The sequence below is a fragment of the Equus quagga genome, chromosome 3, assembly GCF_021613505.1.
Source record: "Equus quagga isolate Etosha38 chromosome 3, UCLA_HA_Equagga_1.0, whole genome shotgun sequence".
NCBI lineage: Eukaryota > Metazoa > Chordata > Mammalia > Perissodactyla > Equidae > Equus > Equus quagga.
Genome location: NC_060269.1, coordinates 116470198 through 116492580, shown reverse-complemented (window position 1 = coordinate 116492580; position 22383 = coordinate 116470198). Strand labels below are relative to the sequence as shown.

The window sequence follows — 22383 nt, the reverse complement described above, 5'->3', positions numbered from 1 at the left end:
GCTGAGGAAGACTGGCCCTGAGCTAACATCCATGCCCATCTTCCTCTGCTTTATACATGGGATGTCTACCACAGTATGGCTTTTTGCCAAGCAGTGTCATGTCCGCACCTGGGATCTGAACTGGCGAACCCCGGGCCACTGAGAAGCGGAAGGTGTGAACTCAAATCACTGTGCCACCAGGCCGGCCCCATCCCTCCTTTTTTTTTAATTCTTACTACTCAAAATGTGGTCCTAGTAGCATAGGCAATATCATCTGGAACTTGCTCGAAATACAGAATCTTGGGCCCCACCCTCACCTCCAGAATGAGAACTAGAACAAGATCACCAGGTGACTCCCATACATACAGATGGATGCGAAGCTCTGCTTCAGATGACCCCTGGACAAATCTTAAAACATTACATCATACCAAAAATCTTACAATGCTTACTCATCAATAATGGTCCTACACACAGCTCTTCATCCAACCGCCTCCATCTATTTGCTAATTCTCTGTTCTCAGGTCAGCCTCCTCTGACCATGCCAGGTGCATTCCTGCCTCTGTGCCTTTGTTATGACTGTGAACACCTCCAGTTGACACTCCTGACCCTAATCCTGTCAAGTCTTCCAGCCCCACCCCCACCCCAACTGTGCTGCGTTCACATGAAGCTTTCACTGACTTTTCCCAAACCATCTGACTTGGAATTCCAGCTCTAAGAAGTGATACAGCTAAATGGCTGCGTGACTCTGAGGAAATTACTCTTCTCTCAGCCTTGTTTTATTCACCTGTGAAAATGCTATAATAATCTTACCAAACTCACAGATATCCTCTGAGAATTAAATGAAATAATGTAGATAAAGTTCATGAATCATGCCTGGCTTATAACAAGTGCTTAAGAAATAATAATTAAGAAATTAATATTATCGTCATTAAAAATGGCTCTTTTTAAAAGATGGAGAACTCCCTAACACATTCTATGAAGCCAACATCACTCTGATCCCCAAACCTGACAAGGACAACACAAAGAAGGAGAACTACAGGCCGATATCACTGATGAACATAGATGCAAAAATCCTCAACAAAATTTTGGCAAACCGATTACAGCAATACATCAAAAAGATTATACACCATGATCAAGTGGGATTTATACCAGGGACACAGGGATGGTTCAACATCCGCAAGTCAATCAACGTGATACACTACATCAACAAAATGAAAAACAAAAACCACATGATCATCTCAATAGACGCAGAGAAAGCATTCGACAAGATCCAACACCCATTTATGATAAAAACCCTCAGTAAAATGGGTATAGAAGGAAAGTACCTCAACATAATAAAGGCCATATATGATAGACCCACAGCCAACATCATACTCAATGGACAAAAGCTGAAAGCCATCCCTCTGAGGACAGGAACAAGACAAGGGTGCCCACTTTCACCACTCCTATTCAACACAGTACTGGAGGTGCTGGCTAGAGCAATTCGGCAGGAAAAAAAAATAAAAGGAATCCAAATAGGTAACGAAGAAGTAAAACTCGCGTTGTTTGCAGACGACATGATCTTATACATAGAAAACCCCAAAGAATCCACAGAAAAACTATTAGAAATAATCAACAACTACAGCAAAGTAGCAGGGTATAAAATTAACGTGCATAAATCAGTAGCATTTCTATACACTAACAATAAACTAACAGAAAAAGAACTCAAGAACTCTATCCCATTCACAATCGCAACGAAAAGAATAAAATACCTTGGGATAAACTTAACCAAGGAAGTGAAGGATCTATACAATGAAAACTACAAGACTTTCTTGAAAGAAATTGACGATGACATAAAGAGATGGAAAGACATTCCTTGCACATGGATTGGAAGAATAAACATAGTTAAAATGTCCATACTACCTAAAGCAATATACAGATTCAATGCTATCCCAATCAGAATCCCCAGAACATTCTTCACAGAAATTGAACAAACAATCCTAAAATTCATATGGGGGAACAAAAGACCACGAATTGCTAAAGCAATCTTGAGCAAGAAAAACAAAGCCGGCGGAATCACAATCCCCGATTTCAAAACATACTACAAAGCTACAGTGATCAAAACAGCATGGTACTGGTACAAAAACAGGTCCACAGATCAATGGAACAGAATTGAAAGCCCAGAGATAAAACCACACATCTATGGACAGCTAATCTTCGACAAAGGAGCAGAGGGCCTACAATGGAGAAAAGAAAGTCTCTTCAACAAATGGTGCTGGGAAAACTGGACAGCCACATGCAAAAGATTGAAAATCGACCATTCTTTTTCACCACACACCAAAATAAACTCAAAATGGATCAAAGACCTAAAGATTAGGCCTGAGACAATAAGTCTTTTGGAAGAGAATATAGGCAGTACACTCTTTGACATCAGTTTCAAAAGAATCTTTTCGGACACTGTAACTCCTCAGTTGAGGGAAACAATAGAAAGAATAAACAAATGGGACTTCATCAGACTAAAGAGCTTCTTCAAGGCAAGGGAAAACAGAATTGAAACAAAAAAACAGCTCACTAATTGGGAAAAAATATTTACAAGCCACTTATCTGACAAAGGGTTAATCTCCATAATATACAAAGAACTCACACTGCTTAACAACAAAAAAACAAACAACCCGATCAAAAAATGGGCAGAGGACATGAACAGACATTTCTCAAAAGAAGATATGAATATGGCCAATAGACACATGAAAAGATGTTCATCATCGCTAATCATCAGGGAAATGCAAATCAAAACTACACTAAGATATCACCTTACCCCCGTTAGATTGGCAAAAACATCCAAAACCAAGAACGACAAATGTTGGAGAGGTTGTGGAGAAAGAGGAACCCTCATACACTGTTGGTGGGAATGCAAACTGGTACAGCCACTATGGAAAACAGTATGGAGATTTCTCAAAAAGTTAAAAATAGAAATACCCTATGACCCAGCCATCCCATTACTGGGTATCTATCCTAAGAACCTGATATCAGATATCTCAAGAGTCCGTTGCACCCCTATGTTCATCGCAGCATTATTTACAATAGCCAAGACGTGGAACCAGCCTACATGCCCAGAAACTGATGATTGGATAAAGAAGATGTGGTATATATACACAATGGAATACTACTCAGCCATAAAAAAAGACGAAATTGGCCCATTCACAACAATGTGGATGGACCTCGAGGGCATTATGTTAAGCGAAATAAGTCAGTCAGAGAAAGACGAACTCTATATGACTCCACTCATAGGTGGAAATTAGTATATTGAGAAGGAGATCTGATCGGTGGTTACCAGGGAAAAGGGGGGGGTGGGGGGAGGGTACGGAGGGGGAAGTGGTGTACCCACAACATGACTAACAAAAATGTACAACTGAAATTTCACAAGCTTGTAATCCATCATAACATTAATAAAAAAAAAAAAAAAAAATGGCTCTTTTTAAATTCCTGGAAAATGCCTATTTTCTGAATTTCATCTTGGCATGAATTATAACTTCATACCTGTTTCTAGTTCCAGCCCCAGTTCACTCATTCATCTAACTAATGGGCACCTTCTAAGTGCCAGGCACTCTTCTAGGCTCTGGCCAGACAGCTATGAACCCAGTAGACAAAAATTCCTGCTCTTAAGGAGCTCACAATCACCTGGGTTGATTGAGGCAAAAATAATGAGGCAAACAGGTAAAATATACAATATGTTTGACGACAAGTGTGAGGAAAATCAATGAAGCAGGGAAAGGAAAAAGAAGAGTAGGAGTGTGGGGCAGGGCATCTGTAGTTGTAGATAGGATAACCAGCCAAGGGCTCAATAAGCGGACGTTTGAAGAAAGCTCCAAGGAGGTGAGGGAGTGAGCAATGTGGCTACCTGGGGAGAGAGGAAAAGTACGTGCAAAGGCCCAGAGGTGGGAATGCCTGGTGTGAGAGCAGGGTAGCAAGGGGGTCAGCAGATCTTAGGGGCAGGGAGCCTGAGGGAGAATATCAGCAGATGTGGTCAGAGAGGTAATGTGGATCATGTTGTTCTGTCCCATACACCGACCTTGCTTTAAGTGCTTCTCAACGAATATTAATCCTGTGACATGCCTCCAGAACAATTCTTTCAGTAGTCAGGTTAACTCAGGCAACGCTGGGTAAAGCAAAGCTATTCAATGGTGTGTTTAAAATAGAACCTGTAAGAACTTTTAGAGCAACATTCTGCAGCTAGTCTTCTGTGGAACACACTTTTAGGGAATGCTACCACGGGATGGATAGCTCTATCTATACACACACACACACGTGTGTTTGCACACATGTGAGTATATTCAGTTTAACCCTCATGTTTGATGGTTTCATATTGTTCTCTTAACTTGAGCAGATTTTAGTACTGCTTTCCCCCTAGAAGGCAAAGACTGTTATATTGTTCATTGTATATCTCTTACTGTGCTTTTCCCTTGCTTCCAGAAGCCTTAGGTGCAATTCTACAGGCACTGAGCCCTCACTCACCATCCTGCTCTAATATCCCAATGCCAGCTCCTGCCTAGCAGAAACTATAAACATCCTCAATTTTGTGGTCTCTTCTTCACTATCACTTTCTCTCGAGCAGCATCTCTAAACCTCCCAGATGGCTGTGGTTCCCAGGTCATTCCCTCTCAGTACTCTGCAATTTTCCCTCGTAGCCCTTATCAAGACTGCACTTTATTAACTTACTGATTTATTCATTAAATAAATCAGGTGTAGTTTCATAAAATAAAATCTGTATCATCCATCAGATTGTAATGCCCAGAATCTAGAAGAGCAGCTGGCCTGTGATGAAACTAGAAAATACTGGTTGAATGAATCAATGAGTAAATCCATGTGCGATTTCCTGACTGTCCTCATCCTGGCCCTGGCTTTGCCTCTGCCAGTCTACTGCGGCCCATGCTCTGAGATTGTAAGACACCGGGTAAATATTTTTGAAAAAAAAGTCAAATGAACTTGAATACATACGTAAGGCAAGAGGCTTGGTTCACTATTCACTCCACAAATGCTGATCAAAAAGTGCAAAATTATTTTCAGGTTTTTTGGCCAGCCATCTGCAAGTGTGGTCCACACATTCTCCACCTCTGACCAGGCCAGCTCATCACCATACTAGATGCAGGAAACACAACACATACTTCAGTAATGACTGTCTATTAAATTTCCAACTTGTCACATCATGCAATATCAGAAAATAACATTTTTATGGACAGCTTTAATTGTTTCCATGCTTTAGAGGAATAAGCATTTTTTTCAACAAATCTATACTTAAATATCATTAATCGCATATGATTTTAGCTCCCTCCCCAAAAAGATATTTTATATCTACTGAGATATTTTTTAAAGACAGGAATTTATAACGTACATATGCTTATCACAGGATTATCTAATCTCTTCATCTATTTCTAACCTTGTTGACTCCTCGTAACTCAGTAATTTTGGGCAGCAACTGGAAACACAAACTCCATTTTACCTTTGCTGTCATGTACATCAGATTGTTCAAAACCATCGCAGTGGCTTGTGGGGAGCCCCAGCCTTCTCCTCGTAACCAGCGCCGGCTAGTCACCATAAGTTCTCGATCCTTTAAGGAATCATCTTCATCTTCATCATGTCGCCTTGCTGTGGGCAAAGGTTTTAAATCTACCAACTCAATGTTGTTCATCCATGGTAAGAGGTAATGCAGCATGACTTGCCTCCCAGCGGGGTGAGCTGTCTGAATTCTCTGGCTTATCTCTGTAATTGCAAACAAGCCAAAAGAGGGAATAATTGATAGAATTTTGGTTTTCGTTGATTTGTAATTAATTTCAACATCTCATTCTTAAAGAATAGGAAGCCAGATTTTATTCATTATACTTAAAAATTATGAGTACTGTTTCTCCTTTTAATAAATTTGACCTTGGTGACATCGTAAAGTAACAGCTAGCATATATCATGTACTTACTTTTTATATAAAATACCATTGATGGTTAAATAAATGCGTACTGTCGGTGGGATTGTAAAATGGTGCAAACACTATGGAAAACAGTATAGTGGTGCATCAAAAAATTAGAAAGAGAACTACCATACGATCTAGCAATCCCACTTCTGAGTATATACCCAAAAGAACCGAAAGCAGAGTCTCGAAGAGATACCTGCACATCTATGTTGATAGCAGCATTATTCACAATAGCCAAGAAGTGGAAGCAACCCAAGTGCCCACTGACGAATGGATAATCAAAATGTGGTATATTCATATAATGGAATACTACACAGCCTTAAAAAGGAAGGAAATTTTGTCACTTGCTACAACATGGATGAACCCTGAGGACATTATGCTAAATGAAATAAGCCAGTCATAGAAACACAAATACTGTATGATTGCACTTACATGAGGTACCTAAAGTAGTCAAATGCATAGAAATAGAAAGTAGAATGGTAGTTAGCAAGGGCTGGGGCAAGAGGAAAAAGGGAGTTAATTGTTTAGTGGGTAGAGTTTCAGTTCTCCAGGATGAAAAATTTCTTGAGATCTATTTCACAATGATGTAAACACACAACTGTTGAACTGTATAGTTAAAATGATTAATATGGTAAATTTTATTATATGTGCTTTTTACCAAAATAAATAAATGCAATTTTAAGATAAAAGACAATCTTTATACATGAATTAAATTAAACTGACCCATGCAGAACCTCAGGTTTTGGTTCTATCTAGGGGAGACTCCTATGATGTGCTTGTTACTTTTACATTCACCTCATTTCACGCTCATGACAAACCTGTGAGGTGGACAGAGTCAGGGTAACTTGCCCGAGGTCAGACAGTAGCAAGTGGCAGAGGATTCAAACACAAGGTTACTTTCAAAGCCCATGAGTTTTTATATACTGTTTAATTTCCATAAACAACTTTAAATAAAAATCTTCTTTCTCCTTAGGCCCCTACCCCTTTTAGATCTTGCACTTACTTACTCACTAGAAGGAGTGAATGTGGAAGCACAGTGATTCAAAACTGGGCTCTGGAATCACACACACCTGGGTCTGAACCCCAGCTCTACCACAAACAAGCTGCCTGACCTGAGGCCAAACTGTCAACCTCTGATCCTCAATTTATTGTTCTGTAAAAAGAGGGTAACAAACTAGTTGCCTCATGGAGTTATTGTGCAAATTCAATATAGTGCCAATGAAGTGCTGAGTCCAATGCCTTGCAAAGAATTCTGCGCAATTCTAACTTTTTCCAAGAATCCCTCTGTTAATACATCAATGTGATTGCCTCTAGAATGAAATATTAGACCTGGAGCTCTGAAAGTAGTTGAATGAAGAGATCTTGTCTGGGGGAGAGTCCCACAGTATGTGCGGGAGCTGGGGCCACAGCACTACCAGCTGCCATCCTGACCAATTTCATGACCTTTGGGACCCAGCTGGACTTCTCTGCCTTCTGTGCAGGGGCCTCTAGAAGAAGCCCAGCAGCCCCTAAAAATCAGCATTCACGGTGGCGACTACTTTGTGCTGATGACCATCCATGTACATCTTAAAAAGGCTGGCAGGACTGTGGGAGTTGGGGAACAAAGAGGGGCATGATTGCTGCTATCTACCACTGCAAACCAAAGAGGTAAGCTGCTTTCAGACTGAATGTCAAAAGAACTTAAGTTGCTTTTTCCCCAGTCACGTCAACTGGGGATGGGAAACAAACTATTTCCACTGCCGAAATAGGCACTGTGGAAAGACTCCCAAAAAAGGCTAAGGTCACTATGGCTGGAGCCCAAATGAAAGAAAGGATCCACAGCAGAATCTTGCCATCCCCTGGATGGCAATTTTGGTGCATGCCCAGTACTCAGGCGAGACCAAGATCTTGCTGCAGATGAAAGGCAGAAAAACTAGGGACTGTCTTTTGTGTTACAATTACTTTTCAATTCAAGGAGGTATTTGCAATAGTATGTTCATTAGGCAGAAGGTTAAACTAGATGGATCCCAAAACTGTCCTAAATTTGAGTCCTGGGAGACCCAGATAGATATGATATCTTGCCTGACAACACACATCCCTCATGTTCTAGAAAGGAACCCCTAACAGGAATCTTTCTTGGCCCCAAGGAAAAGAAAGTGGACCAGAAATCAATGTGGGATCCCAGCAATAGTTCTGCTTAAGGCACTGCAGGACCTTTCCCTGTGATTACAGTTTTACTTACACAAAGAAACCTGTATCCTTATGCCAGCCCATCTTTATTACTAAAGACAGGCCAATACATAAGATAACACACACACTAGAAGATTCAGGAAGTTCTATATCAAAGAAACATTTTTAAATTGCATATGAAGCCCCCTACCCCCTACATTTTTTGTTGTTTGGTTTTTTTTTTGTGCTGGGGTAGGGTAGAGAAGGGAGGGCAAAGTGTGAAGCCCTGTAAGAAATCTAAATATCATGATAGACTAGTATAAGAGTTGTTATTAAAGAAAAAAAATTCTCTTCTATAAAGACATGTTCTGTTTCGATTCAGCCTTAAATTTAACATATTTAAAATTTCCCAAAAGTAGTTTTTTAGAAATGATTGCTAAAGAAAAACTACTAGCCAGTTAGTTCAATGATCATACCTGAGAATATGGCGAGAGTTAGCTCAGGATATGCCCTTGCTAATTCCTCAGACAACTGATAATATGAAACTGAATACAGATGTGGCAGAGGAGACAGCTGGCTGAGTACTCCATCTGTTCTCTGAACCTCCAATTTGTGAGCATAGCGAAACATCTTCGGTTCCAGGATCTACGGGAAAGTAATTCCATCAATTTAAGATTCTATGGGTCCTCTAAATTTCAGCTATAATTAAAAAATTACAGTCTTCTCCCAAGAAATATTCCAGTTTAAAAAAATATAGTAATATATATTGTACTTAAGATGTTAATTCCTAACTCCAAGAATGTTTGCAAAAAACTATAACTGTTTACAAGGCTTTACATTCCTCATGTTTGATGGTTTGGGTTAGTAGCATAATCTGAAAACAACTTCAGCAACTTAATACACAATTACTTGAAAAAGATTTACCACTTTTCTAGTTAAAAAATATGACTAGATTTTGTACACAAGATGTATAAATGAAAAACAAATCTTCAAACAGATCTTAGTTAATCACAGATTAAATATGGAATATAAACGAAAAGTCTTTTTGGCATTACACTACGTAAAGAGCTACGCTACTGAACTTTCCTGTTAATTAATCAAAACATTAGGGTATAATTCCTAAGATGGTCCCTACCAGCACCAGTACCACTTCAAACCCTCCGAAAAATCAGCATCTACTTAAATCCCATCCTTAACCTTTGGTTAAGAGTGAAGAGCCTCATGTTATTATCAATTAGTTAAATATTGTATAATAATAATACATCCACACTTGGTAAGTTAACATTCTAGGTTACTCTCCTCAGTCTAATAAAGACAAAGTATACTAGGTTATCATAAAAGAACTAATTACTTTCCACTTGGTTCTCAAAAATAATTTGACTCATATTGTTCTTATCTGGTAAACAGAAAGAGTTACCTGTACACACAGGCCCTAACCACTCGATTTTTATAAGTACTCTCACACACCTACAAGTGTGTGTGTGGGATCATAAACATAATCCCTCTACAATACACTTCTGAATATTCATATTATTTATAGACTTAAATGACCCATATCATCTTTGTCTTCTATTTCTAACAATAATCAGGAATTGATACCACACCTCATTATTAAAAATAAAGCTGAATATTAGTATACTTTCAAGGTAAAAATAGATAATTGCACTTCATCAAATCCTGAATAAAAAATTTTTTAATTAACATTTGTTTACAGACCTGTAAAAGTTGCATAGCAACTTCATAGATACCTCGAGAAGAATCAGCTGCTTTAAACAGTATCAGATTTAGGAGCATCACTGTGTCACACTGATAATCCCTAGGGACAAATTTTACATGTTAGGTAAATAATGTTCAGAGGTTTTCAACAAGTCAATAAACATGATATTCAAGGGGCAAGGCTACAGGCATGCAGCTGCTCAGCCTCTGAGATGACTGGGCTTTTTTTAAGGCAAAAGGAACGACAACAGATGCATGGTGACCATTATCCTTAGAGCTTAAGGAGAGAAAATACTGATTTCTTAGTATTTCTGAATTCAACAGGAAATAATTTCTTTAAAAAAAAAATCTAGGGGCTGGCCCCATGGCTGAGTGGTTAAGTTCACATGCTCCACTTCTGGGGCCCGGGATTCACCAGTTCGGATCCCAGGCGTGGACCTACATACTGCTCATCAAGCCATGCTGTGGTGGCGTCCCACATGGAGGAACTAGAATAATGTGCGGCTAGATTACACAACTATCTACTGGGGCTTTGGGGAGAAGAAAAAAATAAAAAGATGAATGGGGCTGGCCCCGTGGCTAAATGGTTAAGTTCACGCACTCCTCTTCAGCAGCCCAGGGTTTTGCCAGTTTGGATCTTGGTCATGGACCTAGCACCGCTCATCAAGCCATGCTGAGGTGGTGTCCCACATAGCACAACCAGAAAGATATGCAACTAGAATATACAACTATGTACTGGGGGGCTTTGGGGAGAAGAAGAAACAAACAAACAAACAAAAAAGAAGATTAGCAACAGATGTTAGCTCAGGGCCAATCTTCCTCACAAAAAAAAAAGAAGAAGAAAGCCAAGGAGAGCAGAGATTAAAAAAAAAAAATCTAAATAACACATGAAAGACAGTATCTTGGGTACCTGTTCTGGAATACATTAGCTATGGCTTTAAAGCAGCCAGCTGCCACCCTCTTGGAACCAGTGTAACATCGATCCACAGCCCAGTACATCAGGTTGCTCTGATCCGGGTTCAGCTCCAGCAGTAATGTAACTGCTTCACAGCCCAATTGATGAACCTAAGTACAGGTCATAGAATTGCCCAGGAGAGAGAAAGTTATACATCATTTAATTGTCTACTTCACATTTTTACTAATATACTCCATATATTTCTTATATTTAATCACAAAATTCAGTCTCTTTTCGTTCAACTTCTTTTCATTTTATTTAGCCAGAAGAAAAAACAAAATGACATGGATAAATTATATTTGGTCTCCTGCCTTTCACACAAGACTCTTAGTGGTACAATTCTCTCCTCCAGCAGAGCCCCGAGGGTGGCTGATGAATGTGAACAGTGATTAAGTGCTTTCAGCAAAGTGAGTTATTAACCTCTCCAATTACTTTCATCAAGCTGTATTCTTGCTTTTGATAACCCACCAGAAAATATTCTGAGTGAAAAAACCTAAGTCCTATTTTAAATTGTGAAGCCTATGTGTATGTTGCATGAGAGTAAGGAGGGCAAGGAGTAAGCAGGGCAAGAAAGAATGATTAACTGGAGAGTGGTCAAAAAGAAAAAAAAAAGAAATTAAACATAGCAAATAACATATTTCTTCCTAGGAGATCAATGTATTCTACATTAAAATTTTACTTACAGACTTAGAACCCTATTGTGAGAGAAATACAACACTACCGTATTAATCCTATAATGTAAAAGGGAAATTAAAACTATTCAAATGAGTAATAAATAAGAATTAGAAAGTTCTTACACTATGGCATCCTATTTAATTTTACACAATATGTTTTCTGCATATCATTCTAACCTATCTTATTAAAAAAAGACATTTTCAGTGAGCCATACAATAACTCCAAATGCAATGCAATTTCTTATGAAATTTTAAGGGTGTTGTCAAATTACCTTTTTGTCCAGAGAGTCCAAAATGTTATCCAACCATTTGTACAAATAGCCATCTGATGAAAGTCCTACATTATCTGCAACAGGGCCACAACACAGTACAGCAGACATAGCCTTCAAACAATAATATTAGAATTACATTTAAAACATTTAGGAGGTTAAATGTTGGTTGCTTAATGAGAAGAGGCAGGATATTTTTACTTATGCTTATGTAGCCACAATATCTTTAATATTTTTCTTTACAAAGAAAAACGTCATAATTTTGAAACCAAGAAATTTATTGTAAGTAGTAAATAAATATAACGATACCCAATTGGAGTTTGAACAGTACTGGAAGAGAAGAGAAAGAAAAAAAAAGACCAAGAGCAAGTACTTAAGTAGGAAAAAAATAGGTATTTCTTCAAGGTAATCCTCAGTTCATTAGGAAAATGGCATTCAAATTTTGGTAGATTCTGGAACTTCTTTGCATTGTATATTATGCATTTAAATAAACCTACTGTATATGTATTTGAATGCAGCAAGCAAATATAAATTCTAATACTCTCAGGTATTTTGAAGAAATTTCTGTCCTCTTTATAATACCAGGTACTGAGAGAGACAAAAAAATTGAACTCTACTCTTAACATAAGAAAAAACAAAACAGATTTCTAAGTAAATACCTTCAGTGCACAGTACTGATGTCTGTTAATTTGCATATTTCTATCACTGTATCTGTCCAAGGGCGTAAACATGATGCTAAAAGGCCCTGCCCAGTGACTGAACAGCATAAACAGACTGTGACGAAGGCTCTGTTGAGGAAAAATACTTCTTCTCTGGTGCACTGTAAATAAAAAATAGACGAAAAAGAAATTTAGTTCCTTTTTACTTTAAACATGCACGTCAACTTATTTATTATTGAATATGTATGTGATGTAAAAAAGAAAGCAAAAGTTTTTATTTTAATCTACCAAAAACCTCCATAGTAACAGAAATCATTTACATATATGCAAGTCACAGAAACAAACTTGCAGTCTTTGTCACCATGTAACACAGCATTATATGAGATACAGCATCTGTGCACACAGGATTTCCTGGCAGGGACAGTGCTGCCCGGAGGCCTACAGAGAGCTGGGCGTCAGGACCCTGCTTCTCCTTGGGCTGTTGCTAGCTACATGATGAACTTGGCCAAAACATGAACACAAACACACTCTGGACCTCGGTTTGGTGGTAAGAGAGGGCTTTGGACTAGATTAGCTATTTTTAAATTTGTATGTTCTCAGCAGCGGAGCTGTCTTTATAAAAGAATCCTTACATGGGATCTTGATATACAAAACAGACGAAAGGGGAGCTGCTGGATCTGCAGTCAGGTGTGAGACCTGGCGTGCAAACCCACTCTGCTGCCTCTTGCTGATGGTGCCAACATGATCTCCAAGGATTCTTTCCACTTTAAAATTCACCATTTTCCCCTAAAGTTCAAAACAGAGCTCCTGCACTTGAAATTAATGCACCTAAACAGGTGCTTACACGAACATGTTATAAAACACAACCCATGCTCTTACTTTAAAAGTCAGCTGCTTGCATATACTTTTTCAGGTAACAAAATAACTTTCATGTTTTTTCAGAAAGAAGAAAAAACACTTGTATCTACATTGTATACCAAAGACTATAACAACCTTTTTATATTTTACACTTGTAAATAATTTACAACTTTTTAAAATGTAATTACATGTATCAATCTTCCTGTTGCCTAAACAAGTACCTGGAATACAGTATGTGCTCAATAAGAGGCACAACCATCTGTGAAAGGACTCAATCAGTAACACTGTATCCTTGTTATTCTTTACATCTGTGGTCCACACCTTTCTCTCATTATTCAAAGGTATCTCGTTAATCCTATTCTCAATTACCATTGGGAGTATTATGCTTCTTGGGTCTAGAACAAGTTTGTCCAAAGAGCTTATTCTACTGATTTCTTCAAATTTTTGTGTCAGTGTCTTTTTTTTTTCTTTTTTGAGGAAGATTGGCCCTGAGCTAACATCTGCTGCCAATCCTCTTCTTCTTGCTGAGGAAGACTGGCTCTGAGCTAACATCCGTGCCTATCTTCTTCTATTTTATATGTGGGACGCCTGCCACAGCATGGCTTGCCAAGCAGTGCCATGTCTGCACCTGGGATCTGAACTGGTGAACACCAGGCCGCTGAAGCAGAACTTGTGCACTTAACCACTGCACCACCGGGCTGGCCCCTGTGTTAGTGTCTTGATTGCTGTCATTGAAAACCTAAGCTGGGCTCCTTTTTGATTTCTAATCACTGACACTAATTCAAAGGTAAAACAAACTCTTGCCATCCATGTGATGCTGAGATATTTTTCCAGTATGTTCACATGCTGTTTTATCAACTTAGATTACAAAACCTCAGGGGAAGAAAAAATATGATGGTCCCTGAATATTTAATAATGGTTTAAGAAACTGAAAATCATACCTGGAACATTCTGAATGATATTCGCCACTAAGGCACTAAAATGGCATCGTATATCCTTCAGTGTGTCAGAGTCTTTTTCATTTTCTGCTTCCAGGAGTTGTCTAGTCAAATCTACATACTCCAATAAAGTGTTGTTGAGGAAATGTGTTTCATTATCAAGGCCACCACTTGCACTGAAAATATGGAAGGAAATAAATGATAAAGAAAACGTGATTTTGAATTATAATTTAAATCAAAACAAATTCCTAGTAGTCAAAATCAGAATAATATATATTGAAGTTTGCATGGTCACGGTAGTATGCAACTTAATATACAAAAATTAAATGAACATGATTTTGGCCCTCGTAAATATAAAAATAGACAGTACCTCTCAATCAAAGGAACTGCTACTGAAATTTGTATTATTCAACCCCATATCCACCTTTAATCAACTACTCAGTGCTAAGGTTACTCCCTCTCCATCGAAATATGTAGCTCTTCAAAATAAGGAGGCATGTGAGATATGGAGGGTCAGCTGAGAGAGGCAGAAAGAAGAAAGACTAGTTCTACCTGTTCTCATAGTTGCCATGCACATTCATATTAGGGCCTTTAGCATAATCAATAAAAGACCCATTAGGTACTCATTCTCAGCAAGACCCTAGGATAGGGATTACTGGAGTTACAGAAATTTAAGAGAATTCAAGTAAGAGTGCTGGTTTTCAAATCTTCCATCTAGATCTATGGAGTTGCTTCAAGAATCTCTGCAGTCAGATTCTCTTTGAGGCAAGGGTTCTGTGCCTGGAAACCTGACTGGAAGGGGGTCACTTGGTTAGAGTCAGAAATCTCAGAACGCAGTCTTGTTCCGTCAGTTATTAAGCATGTGACCAGTATCTACTTCAGAGCATTTCAGTATGAATATGAATGAGTCACCATCTATAAACGTCCTAGGAAGCTGTAAGTGCTGTATAAATGATTAGCTATTACATTCACATTTATTTGCGTCAGCTTTTCCTTCTTACATTGCAAAGGACTTCTAAAACGTATGATTTTAAAAGTAAAAACAATTTTTTAAATAGATGTCAATAGCTTCTTATAAACATCCTAAAGCCATGAAAACAAGTGTAAGGAGTCACAGTGATACCATAGTATATCAAAAATATCAGTCTAGTAAAAATATGTTGAATGAATTTATGATGAAATTTTTTTCTTTATTCCTTAAACAAGTGTTTTTAATCTCTGGGTCATGACTTATTAGTGGATGGGAAACCAATTCAGTAGATTGCAACCTGGCCCAGAATAAAACATTCCTTTAACAAATATTCATTGAGCACCTATTGTGCATCAGGCACAGAGAATCGATTGGGTGAGCAAAGCAAAGACCTCTATACCTTCTTGGCATTCAGACTTCATCCTTTTTTCCCTTAACCAAGGAAATAAAAAGTCCATAATAGTGAAAGCCTTATATTCATTTCTCTTAAAAAAACAAAGCTGACGGAATTTTCCTCAAGGGACTGTCCTTTTATTACAACCGCAGCCCCAGGTTTTATGTTTTCATTTGCAAAAAGTGGAAACAGTTAAGAACTAGGTTTGTGGATTTCATAATTTTCCCAGCAGGACAGATTAACAGTTGATTGGAATAAATTTACAAACCTTATAATGTTTAGCCTTTAAATATATGATTTATTTTTACAAGTCCAGAAGAAATAGATCTTAAAAATGAGGTAAGAAATAGTTGAATCAGTCACACACAAAAAAGGCTACTGTCCACTTACCTAGATTACTAGATTCCAACAAACATCAAAATCATCGCAACATTATATCCAATTTTTGCGTGAAGCAATCCAGCACTAGTGTTTCAATACATTTGTTAACCATTAGTTAATTTGCTGGATGCATCTTTGACTGCTAAATAATGTTTACCGTGATGCAGACAGGGATTTTTTGTTGCAAAGGTGCTTTTCTGTTTCTCTGTAGTTCATGAGAGAAAAAATATTATGTTCCCTAATCATTCCAAAGTTTTAAAAATCAAAATCCAATACCAACCTGTGACTAATGACACCAGCATCTGCCAGCAGTTCAAATATTCGTACCAGTTGTACTCGTAAAATATCTCGACGCCTGCGCCGTTTCATATTCTATTCCAAAGATACAAAGATATTAATGAAAAGCCCTTCAGGGAAATTGATAGCAAACTTGTTAGTGTAACTTGGAGAGAACAATGTGAATGTCTGAGAGTTAGCAAAATTATGTAGCTTGTGTAATGTAGATTTTGACCATTCTGGTAGCTACTGCATCAAAGAGATATGTGCTGATGGTTTGAAATTAACAAGCCAAATAAAATCACATGACATTTTACATGGTGATACCCCTTATGTGGGGTACAAATAAAACTCCACAGTTACTTTTAGGTGATTTGCCAGTCTGACATCTTTAGAAGAAGTGAAGTGGTTAGCAAACTGTTCTCATTGAATGATAAAAAAAAACTCCCTAAGATACTCCCCAAAACATAACAGAAAAACAGGGAAAATATTGTGAAGGGGACTGAAGAAACCCTACAGATTTTGCTCATGCCAAAGTTTTCCACTTAACAGTTAATTTTGGCACAAAAAATAAATACAAACAAAAACAAAAGAAAACATTTCTTTGATCATTATGGTATGAATAAACATGCTTGTCTTCCTAGGGCCAAAGTCCTAATGCCTAGAGTAACAGCTGTAATGCCTCGACTTGATTCTGCTTCCAACAGTAACTCATATAGCAGTAACATACAGATCTCCTATCTCACTCTCTTCTGTAGCTCATGATTTCATTGATGACGTCATTTGCATAGTACAGAGCAATTCAAGATATATTTATTAGTCTTTCACTTTCGTGCCCACAATCCAGTTTTCTGTCTTCCATAAGCAGCCAATTTGCTGAGAACCAATTCATTAAATTTACTGTTTCTTTTACCTCTTTATAAAGTTTACAGCAATTTATATTGGAAAGGATAGTTTCTTAACAGCCTTTGGGGACTTTTGCAAAGTTTTAGCTAACCCGTTTTCATTCTGTCTCCATAGGAAGACTGTGAGTCTAACGCTCTCTGACTACAACTCACAGTGAAAGCCCATTGCTGTACACAGCTAATCACTTGGAGATAACTTTTTTCCCCTGAAACTCAGAAGTATAAAAATACTGCCACTTAATTTTGTTTCCAATTCTACTTCCCTCTAATAAATCATCCTGCATTGTAACCAAAATGATCGCTCTGCAACAAATCTAATCAATTACAAAATGGGGATGCTATCACTACTCCTCAGGGCTGAATTAATGAAAGGGAGTGAAGAATTACAGATGGTGTTTTAAAGCCTCTGAAAGAGTAGCTACTGTCACCATCTCCGTCTCCCACTTAAATTCCTCAGTGGATCTCCAACGTTAACAGCAGGGACTCTCAAAAAGTGTTCTACATCTAAGGTGCTTAAAAAAAAAAGAAAAAGTTTTCTGGGCTCCACTCCAGGGATTCTCATTCTATGGGTCCAGTAATCGGTAGTTTTTAGCAACCTCTCCTGGTAATTCTCAGACGCCACTGGCATATGCTGACCACTGGTCTACTTGATAAAGCTGAAACGAGGAGTCTTTCAGGAAACAGTTCCTATCTTGCTTTCCAGCCTAACCAATCACTTTCCCCATAAGATAATCACACGAAAGAATGTGCAATGTCTAAATTCTTTTATAAAGTGTGCAAATGCTGTTCCTCTGCCTAGAATGTCTTTCTCTTGCTTGTCCACTGGGGAACATGCTTTAAAATTCACCTCAAATGTCAGTGCTTCATCTGTAATGCCTTCTCTTACTCCACAGGCAGAGTCGGAGGCTTTCTTCTCTGTAGCTTGTGTAACCTGTTATCTATGACTTTGAGTGTGTCATACATTGTTATAATTATGGTTTACATATCAGTCTGTCCCACCAGATCTTTGGTTTCTAAAAGCTGCTCAAAACCCACACAGATCTGTAGGTTTAGGGATCTAGAGCTGGGGTTGGCAAAATATGGCCCTCGGGCCAAATCTGGCCCACTGCTGCTTGTTACTGTAAATAAAAGTTTTATTGGAATATAGCCACACCCACTTGTTCAGTAGTCTATGCAGCAAAATTGAGCAGTTGCAACAGAGACAGTATGGCCTGCAAAAAGGAAAATATTTACTATATGGCCATTTATAGAAAAGGTTTGCCAACTGCAGTCTAGACTCTGACTGTCCTCACTTCAGCTAGAGCATTTTAACATCTGTTTTCAATAACGGGTTTCTGCATGAGATCTCCTGTGGGGGACAGAAAAAAGAGTTCTCTATATTAAAAAAATGCTGAAAACTGCACTAAATAATCTTTTACTTCTTTCTGAATTTCTAACTTTTGGCATAATGTGTAGAATATAGAAGAGAGGTAAGTGTTGGCCAAATATTTAATGATAGAATACTACACAGCTTACCTCTGGCCTTCTTTCAAGTGCTTCTTTAATTATGGGATGCAATTCCTCTATCAGTTCCCTAGAAGAAAAATGGTATTCGTTCACTTAATTAAAGCCGAACAGATCACTCCGACATGTGTGAATATGTAAATATAATGATGTAAACTGATAAGTGTTAACCCTAACCCTATTGTTTTAAACACAACTTTTGTTGTTCTGTTTTAGTTATAAAATAACAAATGCACACTGAAGAACACTTGGAAAACAGAAAAAAATGGTATAGGCCACTTATTCTCATTTGTAGACATAAGTACTATCAAGATTTCTGTTCAATCATTTTGCAGCCCACATACATTTTACATAATTGAAACCCTATCAGATGTAAGATGGTACCTTTTTTCCTTTAAATAATATTAGCATAATCACTTTCACATATCATTAGTTAATTCATAACATTCCATTACACGGTAGGATACCATAAATTTCCTAACCATTTTCATTTATTACTGATTTATTAAATTTTATCTAATTTTTGTTATTATAAATAATGCTTCAGTGAATATCTTTGTCTTCATTTCTGATTATCTCCTTAGGATTAATTCTTACAAATTAAAATTAATGAGTCAAAGGGTATGAACTTTATGAAAATGATAATTAATCTTTGCTTATACTCTGATTTTAAGTGGAAAATGTGCTCATTGTAGAAGATTGGGATAATACAAAAGGTATAAGAAGAAAGTAAAATCTGCCCACAATTTCATCATCTATAGAAACCACTGCGGACATTTGAAGTGTTTGCCTCAGAACTGTGTGTGTTTATGCAAATTTGTTTTTTCAGAAGTTGAGATTATTTTTGTATCCCATTTTTTCTATTACCACAATAGTGTATGTACCTGTCACAAAATAATCTTCCAAAACTTCACTTATAATGAATGCTATCCCATATCTATAGACAAATTACAATTTATTAACCTATTCTCTATTGTACGTTATCCTGGACATAAAACATCAAACATCACCTCATATCAATAGAGGACAATCTTAAAAGAATAAATTCAGGGACCAGCATGCAGTAATAAGGCAGAACCTCAGGCAAAAATGAAAAATTTCCTTCATTAATATCAAAAACATCAAGAATGATATAAAATATATACATAAATAATGCTTTTAAAAATAGTCTAATTCTCTTAAACAAGAAGGGGAAAAACTGTAGTTTTCACCAACGGATCAAGATTACAAATTAATAGAATCACTGTGTAAATAAATCAAATAGGAAAATATTAAAGATTTACATGGCGTTTTATTTCTGGAACATATTTATACAGTCTATATTTGATTTTAATAATCGTTCTGTGAAGAAAACAGGGTAAATCTTATTTACTCAATCAAAATGGGAAAATAAAGGCTCAAATAACTTAAATGACTAGTTAAATGTTACACAGCTGGTTAAGCCATAAAAGTCAGAACAGTTACGCACCCATCCTGATGATAAGTACTCCACCCGCGCCATCTCTCCAAGTAGTCACATTTGCTATTTTAGTGTGTAGAGAAAACAGAAAGATACTTACCTAAAAGCTCCTGGGTTGGTCCTGCCAAGACCGAGAACAAGGGATTCTGTGATTTCCATGCTCTCAGAGCGCATCATGGGAACTATGTGCTTAAACAAGGATGAAGGGGATGGGATGCCAATAATCTGGAAAAATAATGTTATATTTATAACAGCACTAATGGTAGTACATCCAACTAAATAATGTGACATTTCAACAATATTTGGTCAAGGACAATGCACAGAGGAAATTTTAGTATGAACGGTGCTTCAAAATTCGCCTGTTGTGCACATAACCTGAAAAGGTTAAACAATTTGTCCAATGACTCATTGCAAGTGTGCTAACAGACTTGGGCTCTGCGACTCTTAATTTCTTATAGATACTTACCATCCCCTAATAGGCTGACTCCCTCCATCAGACCGTCACTGTCTTTTGATCCGTAAAAATGAGTAGAAAACAACTACTTCTAAAGGAGTCATCGGTGTTGAAGTTAGACACCCAGGTCTTAAATTTTGTAAATTTCCTTCAACTACCTCAGAATATTTTGTATCGTATCAGAGACTATACAGCTGTTGTTACCAAGTATCATTTGTACCACTACATAATTTAGGCAAATTCTAAAAAGGTAATTATTTAAACGACTCCTTTTGGACATGGAAAAGTGTGAGAACTACAGGAAATAGAATAAAGGAAGACAAGGATGAAAATTACTTTAAAAATATTCATTAACAGGGGCCAGCCCAGTGGCATAGTGGTTGGGTTCACAAGCTCTACTTAGGCAGCCAGGGTCTGCGGGTTCGGATCCCGGGTGTGGACCTACATACTGCTCATCAAGCCATGCTGTGGCAGCATCCCACATGCAAAATGGAGGAAGATTGGCACTGATGTTAGCTCAGTGATAATCTTCCTTAAGCAAAAAGAGGAAGACTGGCAACAGATGTTAGCTCAGGGCCACATCTTCCTCACCAAAAAAAAAAAAAAAAAAAAAATCATTATGATGAATTTAATGAGCAAATGAGCATGGTCGTTTCTCCCCAAGAACAAACTATACATATTATTGATTCCAACTAGGAATCCATAAAAATAGTAATGGGATTTCTTGAACTACTTTCATTATTAATGCAAGTAACTAATACCCTTTTCAACCAAGTTACTTCATTGTCCTGGAAAGAAATTTTAAAACATTACTACTTCTATGGTGCCATTCAGATTCAATGACAGATCTGAAAAACTTACTTTAGAATCAATGCTATAGCCACTGTCCGGGGTAGACGCCAGTGTCTCAGGAGGAGAACACCTTACAGAACCTGCAGATGCTGAAGACGAGGTGGATGTTGCTGCACTGCAGCAAAGAAGCAGGTAGTTCCTCCACAGGCCAATGTAGGAGTCACTGCTCGTGGTAGTATTTACTTTCTTGGCATTGATGGGGCTACTAAGGAAAAAAAAAGGAAGAAGAAAAACAGGTAGATATAAATAATACAACATATTTTAAAATGTTTTCTTTAACTAATGCTAAGTTTCTATCATTTTAGGGGAGATCGTTCTCATCTAGTTTTCATTAGTACTAAATCTTTGTGGAATGATACGAGATATAAATGAATACAATATTAGATCGAAAATTAAAACGTATTACAGGATCATTTTAACACGATCTACTATTCCTGTGAAAAAACTTAATATTTTATCAGGCCACATTTTATAACTAATTATATGTGTTTAGTGTAGAACAAAATAAAAATTACCTTTACTGCCACATCAAAATAAGCACTGTATATTCTTCTACACACCTTTAGTTCATATATATGTATATATAAATGCATGAATACCTCTCTTTTAACATATAAAAATTGAATAATATTGTTTCTTTTGTTTTATATTCGCTTTTTGTATTAAACATATATTTTTAACATCTTCCATGTAAATTAATATACTTCCATGACATTATTTTTGATGACCATATGCTATATCAATATAGAGATTACCTAACTTTTATATGGCCAAACTTTCATTGTTGGACATTTTATTTTCTTTTGTTTTCTCCCCAAAGCCCCAGTACATAGTTATATATTGTAGTTGTGAGTTGTTCTAGTTCTTCTATGTGGGATGCGGCCACAGCATGGCCTGATGAGCAGGTGCAGGTCCAGGCCGAGGATCCGAACTGATGAACCCCAGGCCACCAAAGCAGAGCGTGTAAACTTAACCACTCGGCCACAGAGTCAGCCCCCTGGACATTTTAGCTAATAGCAATTTCCCCCTATTATATACAACATTATACATTTGCA

At 37.5% G+C, this 22383-nt stretch overlaps 1 protein-coding gene across 1 annotated transcript in view; it reads right to left on the bottom strand.

Moving 5' to 3' along the window:
* The window catches only part of LOC124236837 (protein furry homolog-like), a 244218-nt gene that overhangs the window by 58632 nt on the left and 163203 nt on the right, over window positions 1-22383 (bottom strand). Inside the window, exons 24-35 of the mRNA XM_046655776.1 lie at window positions 21338-21533; window positions 20123-20247; window positions 18576-18633; window positions 16160-16251; window positions 14138-14310; window positions 12339-12499; window positions 11683-11793; window positions 10692-10846; window positions 9782-9881; window positions 8542-8710; window positions 5456-5715; window positions 4954-5094 (exon numbers count right to left, since the gene is read on the bottom strand). Coding sequence (XP_046511732.1) covers window positions 4954-5094; window positions 5456-5715; window positions 8542-8710; window positions 9782-9881; window positions 10692-10846; window positions 11683-11793; window positions 12339-12499; window positions 14138-14310; window positions 16160-16251; window positions 18576-18633; window positions 20123-20247; window positions 21338-21533 — 1741 coding nt within the window. The remainder of the gene's footprint in view (window positions 1-4953; window positions 5095-5455; window positions 5716-8541; window positions 8711-9781; window positions 9882-10691; window positions 10847-11682; window positions 11794-12338; window positions 12500-14137; window positions 14311-16159; window positions 16252-18575; window positions 18634-20122; window positions 20248-21337; window positions 21534-22383) is intronic.